General features: G+C 39.7%; 4 protein-coding genes across 5 annotated transcripts in view; 2 read left to right on the forward strand and 2 right to left on the reverse strand.

The window, feature by feature from the left end:
* The window catches only part of LOC134816912 (mucin-2-like), a 765431-nt gene that overhangs the window by 63402 nt on the left and 686106 nt on the right, over positions 1 to 15923 (forward strand). The window lies entirely within an intron of this gene.
* On the forward strand, positions 2438 to 9156 carry LOC134817359 (uncharacterized). Its single transcript, XM_063826495.1, has 7 exons — positions 2438 to 2483; positions 6559 to 6685; positions 6804 to 7017; positions 7184 to 7368; positions 7794 to 8094; positions 8282 to 8461; positions 8593 to 9156. Exons 1-7 carry the CDS (start codon positions 2438 to 2440, stop codon positions 8857 to 8859), a joined length of 1320 nt encoding a protein of 439 aa, XP_063682565.1. The 3' UTR covers positions 8860 to 9156.
* LOC134816928 (arginine kinase-like) overlaps positions 12310 to 15923 on the reverse strand; it is a 92602-nt gene continuing 88988 nt past the window's right edge. For both annotated transcript variants that reach the window (XM_063825984.1, XM_063825983.1), the window contains exons 2-3: positions 13917 to 14011; positions 12310 to 13765 (exon numbers count right to left, since the gene is read on the reverse strand). In XM_063825984.1, coding sequence (XP_063682054.1) covers positions 12704 to 13765; positions 13917 to 14006 — 1152 coding nt within the window. In that variant the 5' untranslated portion in view covers positions 14007 to 14011 and the 3' untranslated portion in view covers positions 12310 to 12703. The remainder of the gene's footprint in view (positions 13766 to 13916; positions 14012 to 15923) is intronic.
* Positions 14582 to 15881, reverse strand: LOC134816933 (glyoxal reductase-like). Its single transcript, XM_063825989.1, has one exon. The coding sequence runs from the start codon at positions 15809 to 15811 to the stop codon at positions 14987 to 14989; it is 825 nt and encodes a 274-aa protein (XP_063682059.1). The 5' UTR covers positions 15812 to 15881; the 3' UTR covers positions 14582 to 14986.

A 15923-nucleotide genomic window follows, 5' to 3' on the forward strand; every position in this document is an offset into this window, starting at 1 on the left:
TTCAAACAAAGGTGAAATTTCAGTTCCATAATAATTTCACTGTTGCAGTGCACATGTGCACTGTTCACTAAAATAATTAACGAAAACTTGTCCACATTAGTAATATATGCGGGGTCAATGCTAGGGAGTGCTATTTTAATCTTTATTAATTTATTAAGACTACTAGAGATGTTTAAATGGAAAATCATAATTCTTATAATCTCACTATATCTATACTATAAATACGGCTTAATCAAGAAAGGGGTACGAGTGACGGGACTGGTTTTTTTTTGTATAGTGCCGACAAAACTCTGACGAAGCCAAATGATTAAGGTTTTTCAAATCGGTCGGTGGTAAGTGGTTTAATTGGTCATTTTGTGACCCAAATGTGATACTAAAGTGTTTCACTTACTTTCCCTCTGCACTGTCTCACTTTCGCTCTCTCTCTCCCCTTATCTCCTTATAACAGATTTGCTATATAATTAGGTAATTTGGTAGGGGACCTCAAGATTGCCTATCAAGTATAATTATTAGATACGTGAGGGTATTCAGAATTAAATTGCGGTGTGTTCTGACAGAGTGAGTTCATATTTTCGCACCGTTTTATAACTACGAAAATGTAATGCGATTTTAGAATGTAATAGGCGGGTTTATATTTTTGCATTTCAACTTCATCGAAACAATTGCTAGTGCCTTAAACCTTTAAACAGAACTAATGGCCACCATATTGCATTTATGGTAAAAAAAGATATTTTTAAAAAGATATAAAAAAAGCATATATTCAAAACACAAGCTCGTGTTTCAACATTGAACAGTTTGAATTATTCGTTAGGAGTTGATTTGCGTGAATAATCATTGTAATTCAATACATTTAGTTAGATTAAATTAGATCAGAACTCAAAGTATGACATGAACCGCGGCCATTAAACAATATCAGAAGTTAAGTTTTTATTTATCACATAGTGGGTTTGATGGTGACAAGGCCGGTTTAATTGTAGGAGGTAATACTAATAATATACTGCTCAATGTGTACTTTAGTTAGATAATATACTGCTGCTCAATGTGTACTTTAGTTAGGTAATATACTGTGTCAGAGTATCAGGGTTATACGAAAGGGAACAAGGTCTAAAATTAGAAAACCATCATAAACAGATAAACGACTAAAGATCATTGAATGTATAGGATACGAAATAGGTTTGCAGATGAAGAGGGGACGAGATTTAAATGTAATTACCATAAAACCCAGTACTGTTACACTCCTTTATAATATTTATAATCTTATCTCGTCACGGGGGCCAAGGTTTGTTTTTGAAACTGGGTCGGGTTTCAGTGTGATGACGAGGTTGCTTGTGTTTCACATATTAGCAACCACTCCACATCCGGTCATGTTATTAACTGATAACAAAGATTCAGAGCAGCCACATGTAATATAATTCACTTAAACTATCTGGTTGATTGGTATAACTGCGTATTATTTGATGTAATTGGAAAACAATAGATTCTCATCAACTGCCCGATTAAGTAACTTTATTTTATAATATTCAACTGTTAAAAGGAGAAAACAAGTTTCATAATAAATGTCTAGACAAATCAATATGATAACATTTTCTTTAGTCTAGTCATCAAATGTTTGATGGAAGATGCTGCAGAGTTTCCAGGAAACACTGATGTAGATCTAGACGGAGCGAGTGAGTTGGCTAGTAACCGTAAGCACTGGAGGGAGATGAAACGACACAAACTTTGGTGCAGGCCACTCGAATGATTACTTACTTGTAGTTGTACTTGATTAGGTCTCCCCGATCATTCGAGTGGCCTGCACCAATGAACTCCGTTTGTGTTGTATTATCTCCCTCCAGTGTTTGCGGTCACTAGCCATCCCGCTCACTCCTTCAGCCTTCTAGATCTATATCAGTGTTTTCCTGAAAACGCTGCAGAAACTTCCAGCAAACATTTCATCCAGCTCTTTCTTGGACGACCCCTAGATTTTCTCTCATGCGCACGCGCAGGGGTCCAGTTAAGCAAGTTAAGGAGGCCTAATCAAGTACAAGTTTACAAGTAAGTTGTACTGCTCAATATACTCAATACTCATCACTAGTTTTGCATTAATTATATACTTATACTGTAAATTGTAATTTATACCGCAAGTTAAGAGGAATAACGAAATATGCAAACCCCTTATTTTTAAATTATAAATATATTGCATTGTTAAAACTCTTAAAAGCACGTTTAGGCGCGTGAGCTTTTTTCTTTCTTTAAAATTTGTTTAATAGTGAGCAAACTAGCCACATAGGTCCAGGATCATAATATATAAAACTGGACGTCTAGGCAATGTGCATTGGCTGTGGGACACACTCAAATAAGGGAAGTAAGTAAGGTTGAGACTCCCTAAAGAGATATCAACAGAGTAAGAGCCACTGCCTGACTAACCTGTGAATAGAGTTCGCCACATTCTATGAGTATGGCAGACAGTAACTTCGGAGTTGTTGAGATTCTGAGTATCCTTTGTACGTGATGCCAGGTAGGTGGTAGATAGTAGGAGGGTCATCAGAAAGTTAAAACAGATTAGCTACTACTACTACTACTACTACTACTGCTACTACTACTACTACTAGTAGCAGTGTTACTTTCAACATTCTACTGCTACTACTACTACTACTAAGCTACTACTACTACTAGTAGTAATATTGTTTGTTTTATTAAATATTTGTTTTATTAGTAGTAATGTTACTGTCAACATTTTACTGCTACTACTACTACTGCTACTAGTAGCAGTGTTACTGTCAACATTCTACTATTACTTCTACTACTACTACTAGTTCTACTACTACTAGTTCTGCTACTACTTCTACTACTACTACTAGTATCAGTGTTACTTTCAACATTCTACTGCTACTGCTACTACTACTACTACTACTAGTAGCAATGTTACTTTAAACATTTTACTGAGCTACTACTTCTACAGAACTACTACTACTACTAGTAGTAGCAGTGTTATTTTCAACATTCTGCACATATTCGTAATATTGATACCTTACTTAACCTCTTAACGTACATGCCCCAATATTAGCAGCGGAATAGTAGTAGTAGTATAGTGGTTAATACGTATTAGTAATAAACAATATACCGAAAGTGAAATAAGTGCTGATGTAACAAACCAAGTAACAAGGAACCACGGTAAAATGACCAAGGAGATGTGCAGCAGAGCAGAGGTTGTTCCCTAACTTCAATGAGTTTTAGACACAAAAGATTTCATATGTTCGCTTGTTTCTATTGTAAAACGTGTGTTTGCCGAATGTAAATGGTACGCAGTTAATTAGTGAATTTATTTAAACGGTTGGCGGTAAATCGGGGTTTGCAGTAAATCGGGGCGCGGTAAATCGGGGTTTTACTGTGTATCAAATCCAGGCAAAATTGGTCACGTCATGATCTATCAACTGGCTTTACCTCGTGACTACCACTCGGTGACCACTGGTGCTGTACCACAAGGTAAATTTTCAGTTATAACACATTCAAGAAACCCTTAATTTTATCCCTTACTTATAAGGTCTTTAAGGGACGTACGTGGTGAGGTAACAAACGTGTAATACCCTTACCTACTGTAGACACTGTGTAATTAATAGTAAACTGTGGTATATCTTCTTTTTCAATTATTTGATAACTTGGAACTTCAGACAGCATTTGTCAGGAAGAATTATACAGCTATATCGTAGTAGTTAGCGTAATTTACTTACTCAAACTTTGACTTTGTTAGCTGAAATATGTTATATTACCACAATTTACAACCTTCATTACATATTCACCCTTTACCTCATCACCACATCTTTACCATCAACTTCACGCCATCTTCTGGGACAAGTCCTTGGAACTTTATGAAAAACCTTTGATTGCCTTGGAATTTTGCACTTTTGCTCATTGCTTACTATGTGTAAGTGTATGTTAGAAAATGGTGCTTGCACTTTCACTTTCACATTAAAACTGAAAAAAAAAAACCTGTGTGCAAGCAAAGTCAAACATAGTTATATCCTGGATAATAAGTTCGCAGTGGAATACTTTTGGGAAAAAGCTTTGAACAGACTTTGAGTTTGAATCGAACAAACTTTATTTGAACGGACATAAATATGAACGCTAGGGCCTCCAGCATCCACGTAGTCGTAATGTCCGTTCAAATAAAATAGGGTAAGGTATATGTAATGTATTGTTTCAGTTATTCTCGATTCCTTGCTAGCAGTCCGGTTAATTTAGTACCTTTAGTGGGTCTCATTTAATCATTAGCTCTAATTAAAGAACCTCTCAGTCTCACCCTCTCAGATTTTCACCGCTCCGTTCATTTTTATAGCTTTATTATTTTTATATTTTTACTACACTTACTAACACGTGTGCATTACAAAGGAGCAATTGTTTGCGGAGGCATTTTAGAACGGTATATATTTTAGCTTTCAGTTTCTGTTTCATTATCTTAAAATTTATTCCGCTTTTATTTTTATTCCAATCTACAGTTATTCTCGCTTCCTTGCTAGCAGTCCGGTTAATTTAGTACCTTTAGTGGGTCTCATTTAATCATTAGCTCTAATTAAAGAACCTCTCACCTTCTCAGAAAACTCCGTTTGGAGATATTCCTTATTACGCTCTAAGTTATTAATTTTCCTTGTGTTTGAATCCTGTCACTTTTTAACTGTTTTTAGTCTTTGTTATTTTCGGCCGATTTCTGCACTTTTACACTGGGTCATCTTCATAATTTCTGGGATTGAGACGACTTATATCAGCATTTAAGGAAGAGTTTGCTTGTCTGACTTACTTCATTAGACACTTCTGGTCAAGAACTGAACAAGAACCACATTCTAAAACTGGAACATCTGAATGACTCCGCAACCCAGGAATCAACTACTCAGTTATTATCGCTCAATAATCGGTTTGGTATCGACGTTACATACTTTATTATTTTTTTTTAAAAAGCTGATTTTAGAAACCAGGGAATTAAAGTTATCCTCCTAAGGCTAACATTAAATCGCTGATTTTATTTATATATATCACTTTTTTTGTTCTTTCTTTTCCTTCAAAACATTCCAGTACATTGTGCAGAAAGTTGGAGATGAAGCCGTAGTACGTACATGTAGCATTGCACTGGATCGAACTTGCAGAGTGTGGTTTCCTCCAGTCTGCGCCGCGCGCTTATAATTATATAAACATATGCGGCGCAGATCGACTGGAGGAGATTGCACTGTGTAGGCTCCGGTGTAATGTGATATGTATGTACTACGGCTTTACAAATTTTGGAAGCATGTAGGGATATATATCTGATACCAATCGTATATACTAAAAATACTCTAGCACAATTGTAACTGCAGTTTTACAGAACTCTAAATGCTTAATGAACACTCTTGCAGGTACCACCCGTATTCACACTCAGACCTGAGTTTAGTCATTTTCCGATACGAGATTGGGGACGGGTTCTATAAACAAACAAACAAACAAACAAACATGTAATGTATTGTTTTCGTATATTAGAGCTTTAGCCACAGGTAGGTTGGTCTGCTCGGAGCCACCACAGTTTCAATTCCTTGTTTAACAAGCCGTACAGCAAGGATATCCACTGTGTTCACCAGGTTAGTAGGCACATAACCAACACTACCTTGCCAAAGTCAGCTATATACTAATGTAGTCCAAATCCATCTCGCATCCAGGAGAGGTGTTACTCTTTATCAAATATGTTTACAAGTATACATTAGCATGATATTTATATATAACTACCACGTGTAAGTGTTATCTTCGCCCCCAGTGCCACCCTCGCAGAATAGGCTCGCTTTTTTGCGTGGGCACATTTCCCCATAGGTTGTTCTGGTGAGCAACTATTTTATTTGAAATATTTTTAACTTCTTTTACCTAGCTATCTTTCTGTATTACATATTTATTTAAATTTTCTAGCGACAAAACGCTCTATAGTAAATGGTGATAAGCGTATTTTGAATGGTTCTTACCATCTTCATGCCTATCAATGACCGAATCACGTTTATATTTAGGATCGAAATGGTACCAGCTGTAGTCCATTGTTAAGGCTGCGCCTGAAAGTTCCTCGAAAAACGTGTCAAACCTTGCAAAATCCCAAAATCTGACCATTGTCTTCATTTTTGATTCTTTTGTTCATCAATTCGGCCATCAATTTGTACAGTGATAAGAGTTTTGCAACTCACTTTGACCGTTAAAATATTAAACTGGAGGTATCATAATACTGATGATCGAACCAGGGCGTAGCTAGGAAAACATAATATATATATGTCTGCATAACCAGGGCGTAGGTAGGAGCTGCAGGGAGAGCACATGGGAGCGGACTGAATATGTTTCCCCTGCATTGTGACCTTAGTTTCGTTACCTTTTTAAAGACTTTGCTGTAAGCTCTCGCCTCTCCTCACTTCTAGAACCACCCTTAACCCCTAATCTGTAATCGTTTTGCGTTCTGGCCTCTAGACAAGAAATCATGGCTACGCCCTTGTATTCCACAGACTTAAACCCTTTCCAATTCTAAAACAACTCATAGTTATTGATGATTCGATATAACTTCAAGCTAACCATCTCCCCCACTAGTTATACAAGGATCTCAGAACATGTTGTCATCACAGAGATTGGGAGGACAGGAGGCAGGGCTCTACAAGCCGATTGAGGGACTCCAGGGTCCCTGCAAGTCACCAGACCACGATCTGGAGCACAGAAAGTGGGTTACTTCCTCATATTGTTATTGTTTTGGGGGTGTTTTCAATTTGATTGGGACGAAATCACATGGTATTCCAATTGCCGAGGTAGATTATTTTAACGAATCTGTCTGATTCCAGGAAGATGCCGTGTGTCCAAGCCATCGGACAGTGCTACCCAGACTACCAATTCACCCCAGAAACCTTTGAGAAGCTGTACTGCAGTGACAAGTTCCCTTATGATGAGAAACTAAAGGACTGGGTTAGGAAGCTGGTGCATCAGTCTGGAATTGAAACCATTCCTTCTTCTATCAACCCAGAGCAGTTCGATAAGGAACCTATTCCTTTTGATCCCGTCAGTAAAATATTATGCAGTTTATTCACCGTGACGAAATATAATACTTTCTCTCATAAATGCTATTTTTGAATCGTTATTATTGTAATCGTTGTTTTTTCTCTCGAAGGATTGACCTTATATCTGTGGAAAATTAGTCTGATTTAATGAAATATTTAAACACCAGAGCATCCCCGTGGACGAGCACAACTTGTACAGACGAGCTAAGGACCCCTGGTGTCCGACCACCCACGAGAGATCCCTCATCTGGGAGAAATTCGCTCCCAAACTTACTATTGGAGCTGCTAAGGATGTGATCAGGGAGTGGGGAGGAGATCCTATGACTATAACTCATGTCATCACCAACACAAGGTGGTTCATATTGACAATTTTCTGAAGCGTTTATCTCTAATTGTTTATCCGCCACTTTATATAAAAATAAGATTCCTGATATTGGATACCTTACGAGACATATTTATGTTCGACATAACGCCGGTGACCTAAATGAACAAAAATATGGGGATCTTTTCTGAAAACCGCCACATTTCGTACCCCAAATTAAATCATGGTATTTGTGGATTTTTCATATCCTTATATTACAAAAATGAAACCCAATATTTGAAAAATTAAATACAAAGATCTTCTCTAATCAGCTGTTTCATCTTGTAAACAATTTCTCCGGAGCCTTTGAAAGTTAGCGTTAACTTAATTTATAATCCTCCAGAGGGTATAGGAGACCGACAGTGTTTGTTCATGTTATCTTCCACTACTCTCGTCTCTAAACTCTCACTCTTCAGTTCAGGAACACACATGCCAGGTCTAGATCTGGCCGTAGTGGACGCTTTGGGTCTCAAGAACATCCGACAGAGGATATGCGTGGATAACACCGGGTGTTACGGCTCCTTCTCAGCTCTGACCGTGGCTCAGGCCTTCTGTGCGGCTGAACCGGATGCTGTGGTGCTGGTGACTTGCACCGAAGTCTGCTCAGTTCACATTAACAAGCACAGCAGGGACAGAAGTGAAATTCTGGGTAATATCATTTTTGGAGACGGAGCTACTTCAGCTATCCTCTCAGCAGGACAGAAGGGAGACTGGCAGGTATAGAAATGTTTTTAACTAACTCTTGTGTAGCGGCTGATTATTTTACCTGTAATTGTTAGGTTAAGAGTTAATGCTCGTTTCACTGATAATAGGTTTACTTAATTAATAATGAATCTGAGTCAATCATCACGTTAGTATTTACACTTAATTTATATTTTCTGTCCAGTAATAAGGATTTCCCCAGATGTCCCCAATAAGGATGGTAACAGCACCCCCCAGTACCCGAGACTACGTTTCTGTAAAGCTGACTGACCAGGGATACCTGCTCTACCTCAGCAAGTACCTGGCTCCTTGTCTTCACACTGCTGTTAAGCCCATGTGGAGGGACATGCTCAAGGACTCTCTAGGAGTCAAGGATTCTCATGTGAGTTCTCAGTGTTGGTTGAAGAATTAGTTGTTCGACTCTGATCTTATCAGGGTTTGACACAAACACTATACTCAGATCCTAATTGTCATTTATTGAAGATATTTGTTATTTTAAACGAGCCCCCTCAGGACTGCGACTGGGCAGTGCACCCCGGAGGTAAAGCTGTTATCAACGTGTTCCACTCCGAGGATCTGGAGATGAACTTGTCCAAAGAAGACCTGGAACCTTCCTGGGAGTCTCTCCGTCACCATGGTAACCTTGCAGCTCCTTCTATTCTCCTTGTAGTCAAAGCAGTCCTGGAACGCACTGCTGAGACTGAGAAAGATAAAGTATTTGTTATAGGTTTTGGACCCGGTATGGTCATCAAATACTACGGATTGACCAGGAAAGAATAAACCGGCAATAGTTTCTATTTCCTGTGAAAACCCGCGGAATTGTAGCAGGTTGATCTAGGTAGGTTACCATGGTAACTAGGTAGGTTACAATGGTGATCTAGGTAGGTGATCTTGGGAGATGGATTGATATTTTAAATGGGGGTTTTGGGGGTTTTTATGGTTCTATCCGATGATTTGGGAGGATGTTAGAAGTGCTATCTTCAATATTGTAAGGGTTGATGGTTTAAGATATGAGAGGAAATGTTGTACGATCCGTGACCGAGAGACTAAACAGTAAATAGCAATTAATAAGTAATAAATTAGGGAAGTTGGTCGTTTAGCTCCGGACAGTCTATGCAACGTCTATGCAACGTCCGTGCAACAACAAAAGAACCGTCTATGCAACGTCTATGCAACGTCCCTGCACAATGAACACTCTATGCACACTCCCTGCACGGTCAGTCTATGCAACGTCTATGCAACGTCTATGCAACGTCCCTGCACAGTACCATATGAACACCGGCTACTAGCCGGCTACTAGCCGGCTACTAGCCGGCTAGTAGCCACTTTTGTAATAACAGCTCCTCAACTTCACATTACCAACCGGCTACTAACCGGCACTTGAAAAGTGGTCACTAGCCGGCTACTAACCGGCTACTAGCCGGCTAGTGACCACAAAGTGGCTACTAACCGGCTACTAAGCGGTCACTAGCCGGCTATTAGCCGAGCTCTAAAGCAGACCTATTAGTTAGTAGCCGGTTCCAAACCGGCTACTAGCCGGCACTTAGAAAGCGGTCACTAGCCGGCTAATAACCGGCTACTAACCGGCTAGTCACCACCAAGTGGCTACTAACCGGCTACTAACCGGTCACTAGCCGGCTCTTAAGCGGACCTACTAGTAGCCGGTTCCAAACCGGCTACTAGCCGGCACTTAGAAAGCGGTCACTAGCCGGCTACTAACCGGCTAGTGACCGGTTAGTAGCCGGTTAGTAGCCACTTGGTGGTTACTAGCCGGTTAGTAGCCGGTTAGTAGCCGGCTAGTGACCGCTTTCTAAGTGCCGGCTAGTAGCCGGTTTGGAACCGGCTACTAGTAGGTCTGCTTTAGAGCTCGGCTAATAGCCGGCTAGTGACCGCTTAGTAGCCGGTTAGTAGCCACTTTGTGGTCACTAGCCGGCTAGTAGCCGGTTAGTAGCCGGCTAGTGACCACTTTTCAAGTGCCGGTTAGTAGCCGGTTGGTAATGTGAAGTTGAGGAGCTGTTATTACAAAAGTGGCTACTAGCCGGCTAGTAGCCGGCTAGTAGCCGGCTAGTAGCCGGTGTTCATATGGTACTGTGCAGGGACGTTGCATAGACGTTGCATAGACGTTGCATAGACTGACCGTGCAGGGAGTGTGCATAGAGTGTTCATTGTGCAGGGACGTTGCATAGACGTTGCATAGACGGTTCTTTTGTTGTTGCATGGACGTTGCATAGACGTTGCATAGACTGTCCGGAGCTAAACGACCAAGTTGCCATAAATTAATAATAAATGATTAACTAATCGTGTAATTTATAAATTAATTGCTGTTAGTTCGCTGATGTATTTTGAGTGCCAGACACTCTGTCATTATTAACCAATTGTTAACATGATTGTTGATGTTTATATTTATTATTATTTAGTTTTTATCTTAAACAATAAACATGCTGATACATAGCCAATATTATTGGAAAAGGTGTATCTACATTTTTTGTAGGTATATCGAGAGATAATTTATATATAATTTAGAATAGCAGTATCTAGCGAGATGTTTGTAGTGATCTATTTTATTATTGGTATGTATCATAAATATTATAGTGAATAGTAACAGTATTTCCGGCTGATATCTGTAAAGATGAATACTGTGTATTGTTCTTGTAGAGATAATATGCTTTTTTCAAACACGAATTTGTTTTCTAAACTTAGGGGAGAGAGGGCATGGAGGGAGGGAGGGAGGCAGGGAGGCAGATATGGAGGCAGAATAGGAGAGCAGGGGGGGGGAGGGAGGGGAGGGGGGCCGAGAGAATGGGAGGGGAGGGGATGGAGAGAAGGGAGGGGGGTAGGAAAGGAAAGATGGATAAAAACACGTACATAACTTAAACGTTGCGAAATCTCTTCTAATTAGAGAACGAGAAATTTTGAAGAGGTAAACACCTGCTGCTAGCTGAAATTCAAGTGTGAAACTAGAAACTCAATACGTGGGGCCTTCACACTGGACATGGCCATTAGTTAGTTAGTTAGTTAGTTAGTTAGTTCACTACATCATCAGCTGCTTTTGTTCCCGTTGCACCTTTGTTGTTGCCTCCATTACACATTACACCGTGTGTACTAGAGTACATTTCGTTGTGTCTTGAGGTATACTTATCATTAATACCATGTGTACATTCTGCTGATCCTTATACTGTTATCTTGTTATACCCATCAGTGACAATAATATTCAAAATTGGCTGTCTTTGTGTATCACTTTGTAGTTTACTGTGCGTTAGTGGAATGAAGCTTGATCACTATTGATGTTTGGTATATGCTCTAAACCACCATCAAAACAGGTACAGAGATATAATATCGATATAATTTTCACTCTCGATTTGATGATTTTTATATTTTACACAGTTCACAGTTCACAGTTCACCAATGGTGATAGTTTAAACTGTTGTAACACAGACGACCCCGACATTATTAGAATTATGATTCTGGGTGGGTCCGGGTCGGGTTTTTTCTGGTCGGCCTAACAATGTTAATCATTCTACAGGTGCAATTGAGGCACGATGGAGATGACATCTGCCTCATCCTACAAGAACCACCCTACAGACCTGATCCCCACAATGCCTACCTCTTCAGAAGTCTCGTCCTATTTATACTGGCGTGCTTCCTGCTCTGGATGTATCTTAATAGTATCTGGATATTCGATAGATAATAGTTAGGGGGATATATTTCAGATCCTACACTTAGCTGTATCAGTTTGTCAACTAAGCAAAGTTTTGAGAGAGCTGAAGAGTCCGGAATGCTCTTATTCAGATTATGGCCGTTATAGCTATGGAATTTAGATAGGTTAAAGAATGTGAATCAGACATATTGGGAGTAATATTTGATGATTTATGACAAGGTTCTTGATCGAATTTACTGATCCTTGAAATTCCTTAATGAAAGGTAAATGTTTACGGCAAATAGATACAATATCGACCGGCTGTTAGAGGGCTATTAGCCGGCTCGCTGATGAATGTAGATCAACATGTAGATCACGTGTAGATCAGCGTGTAGATCAACGTGTAGATCAACGTGTAGATCAACGTGTAGATTAAATTGTAGATCAACGTGTGTCAATAACTCGCTATTGACACACGTTATGCATTTTCCTTTTCGCCGGCTTCGCGTGCACATGGATTAGGCAACGTGTAGCAACACAGCAAGGGAAATGAACCTATTTATGATAATTCCGAAGAAATTAAACTATTCGTATACTCGTTCGAACCAGCATGGTATGTATTAAAATATGTGAGTTATGTTGCATATATGTGAGTATATAATTATAAAGGTTATAAGATATCTTCACTGTACACTTTTCTAAATAACAAAGAATATTACAAATGCTAGATTTCTCTTTTCATTTACAAATGAAGACTGTTCTTGTCTCAAAAGCTAAAAAGTTGAAAACGATATTGATATATATGACTTAATTTAACAAAAACACAAAATAATGAAAATCGTAAACAGTTATAACGGATAGTCAGAAAATTGACATGCACCGAGTTCGATATAAATAGTAAATCTGGCATCGATATGCGCTTCATGGTTATAAATATAGTTCACAGTTACAGTCCCTTAACTAATTAATTAATTAATTAATCAAGACTTATAAGCCGTGCTTGCTCTGTAGCTCCAGATCCTCTTTAAAGAGAATGTTAACCCCGTCTATCATACACTGCACCAGCTCCACCTCCGAGTAACCTAGCCTGTGCTTGTTGGAGATGTCGAAAGTACAGCCGGTCTGTCCGCCTGATTCTCCCCTGGTTCCACGAGGCTGCAGTTTCAGTTCCTCGCACCGAGCTTTCAGTGAGTCCAGCCCTTCAGCCGTCCAGCCGGGGAGGTCGATGTGAACGGAGGCTCTCATACCAGTTCCCAGGTTTGTGGGGCAGGAGTGGATGTAGCCGTATTTCTCGTCGAACAAGAAGTCCTTACCAGATTCCTTCTTCACTGATTCCTGAACAGCACTGATACCTCTAGCCAGTCTTTCAAACACAGCTTTAACATCTCCTCCCATCTGCATGGAGATGATCCTGGTCTGGTCCTCCTCGTTAGCCCACACCAGGAAGGTCTTGTCTTTGTTGTGGAATATTCCACGTCCCTCTGGCCAGTCTCTCTCCATTCCCGCACTGATCAAATTAGGATCCCCCGAAACGAAGAGGAAGTGATCGTCCACAAGTTGCTGTCTCACTGCTTCATCCATACCCAGAAGAGGATAGTACTCACCCTGGAGATCACCCTCAAAGTTAGAGAAAGCAATGATGAGGAGCTGCTCCAGATCTAGTCTCTGTTGCTTAGTGATCCCTGGAGACAGCCCAAACCCGTTAAAGGATCGTCCTACTCTGATCCTTACTGATTTAACAGGAGCAGCAGGGTCCACATTCCCCACGATCTTACCAGCGTCCATGTCAGAGGTGTGTCTAGCATCTGCTGAGATGCCGTGGTACTCCTGAATAATGGGGTCGAACACATCAGCAAAGTCCACGTAGGAATCGTAGTCTCCGGCGTATATTCCGCAGTGCTGGTTGTCAAACTCTACTGCACAAGAGATAGCCTGTCCCAGGGTAAATCCAGATGTCTTGGTTTCTATGCCGGAGAGTCTGTTCCATTTCTCCTCAGTTACATGCTTAGCAACCAGGGAGTGTTTAGATTGGATGTTTGGGAACGGTTTCTGAAAAGATACAAAATTAGGATTTTGGTTAATGAATAAAATATGTGAACAAATAAAATAATATTAATGGTGGTTATCTCATGTACCTCAACCTGCTAGCGGCCGTATTATAAATCAGGAATTAAAACTTGATAAATCCTCATAAACCGACCTGTTCGGCAGCTCCGGAGAATAGGGCGTTGTTAGAGGCGAGGTATCCTGCAGCTCCAGTGACACAAGCTGCTGCTGCGTACTTCCACATGCTGGCTAAAAGTGGGGAACTTGTTAGTTAGGGACAATTAGCATAACTACATACCCAGATCAAACTAGATCATGTGTTAAACTAGATCATTAATATTGAACTAAAGCATGTCTTTTGTCTACGAACAAGTTTTAGTTTTAATTATAATTTTCTGATTTAATTGGAGTATTAACCCTTATTATCTTTATTATTTATTAGGTACTGAAGATGTCCGAAAATGTTTTACCAATGATGTTATAAACATTTTGTTGGAACTTTTTAACTCATTCGTTGTCTGACTGTGGGAACTATTGATTTTTGTCTACGAACTTCAATAGGAATAAATGATTCAAATCAGTGACATGTGATTTAAGAAAATGACAGTTTTCAGTTGCAGGGTCAAATCAAGAAAAAATAGCAAGCGTTGCAAATCTCTGTGGATCAAATATCATCACGTACGAACAATCGAGATTATTGTACTTATACTAAAGTACTTATCAGCGTACTTTTATTAGATCAGTGGACTGATAAAACTGCACGTATTTAAGGTTATTCTAAACACGTAACAAGTAACAACTACATATAAACCGATGCAATGTGATTTAATTAAGATAAACACTGTTTTAACAGAAATCCACTGAAAAACTACGGGGAATGTAAGATGTCGATAATTTCTATGACAAATGAATTTACGTAATAATTTAATAACACAAGGTCGTATTACCAGATTTATAACAATGTTTTATCTTGAGGTAAAATGAATTACAATTTATAAAAATAAATCTGCAATATCACCACACAAAGTCATGCAACATGATTCTAGAATTATCTTGTTTTCAGAGCAAAGTACTTCTAGAACAATTCTAGAGTAATTCTAGCTTAAAATAACAAGAGCTGGTGATATGAGCCCTGAATGTCTTAATATGATAATTATACTTCCTAAATAAAATGAATAAAAACGTCCCGTTATATTGAAATTTTAAAACGTTACTTAAGTTAAATTACAGCAGATTTGGATTCCAACAGTAACGATGATTATCGTTCAACTTGTCCAGCAAATCCATATCATCCTGTTTCAAACTGACACCGTCAGTCCAGCTGGTGGCATTTTCAATGTTCCTCTCAGGACTGGAGGAGCGAGGGATGGTGACCACTCCCTTCTGTACTCCCCACTTGAGAAGTACCTGAGAGGGGGTGATCCCGTACTTCTCAGCTATTTCTCTAACAATAGGCTTACTAAAGAGGTCCTGTCTGCCTAGAGGCGTGTACCCCATAAACTGCACATCATGTGTATCACAGAACTCTCTTATCTCTTTCTGGTGACAGCGGGGATGGAACTCAGACTGCAGCACACTAGGAGGACCTGTTGTAGTGTACTCTAGTAACTCTGTTAAGTGGGGTACAGTGTAGTTAGAGACTCCTATGCCTCGTACCTGCCCTGATCTCAGCAGCTCTTCCAGTGCTCTCCAGGTCCCAGCCCGCATGCTCCTCATATCCACACCTTCAGAATGGTGCATACCAGGCCAGTGTACCAGCATCATATCTACATACTGGAAATGGGAGACACTCTCCAGAGTGGACTCCTTAGCTTTCTCGTAACCATGGTTATTAGGATGCACCTTACTAACAACCACTACATCCTCCCTGGTGAGACCATGTTTAGGTAGCTCTGAGGAGAGGACCTCTGCTATTAGCCCCTCATTACAGTACCACTGTGCAGTGTCAAATAGTCTCACTCCAAGAGGGAGGACTGAGTTTATAACATTCCTCAAGGTGGTCGTGTCCTCCAGCTTGTAGGTTCCGATACCGTACTTTGGTAAGCGCATGTTCTTGTTCAATTAAACTATAAGTAAGAAAGAAAGTGTGTAACAAAATACATGTCCTTTTTCAATTAAACTATAACATATTATATATATAAGTTAAGTTGAAAGTGTGTAA

Source organism: Bolinopsis microptera, chromosome 6 (assembly GCF_026151205.1).
Source record: "Bolinopsis microptera isolate Bmic1 chromosome 6, MBARI_Bmic_1.0, whole genome shotgun sequence".
NCBI lineage: Eukaryota > Metazoa > Ctenophora > Tentaculata > Lobata > Bolinopsidae > Bolinopsis > Bolinopsis microptera.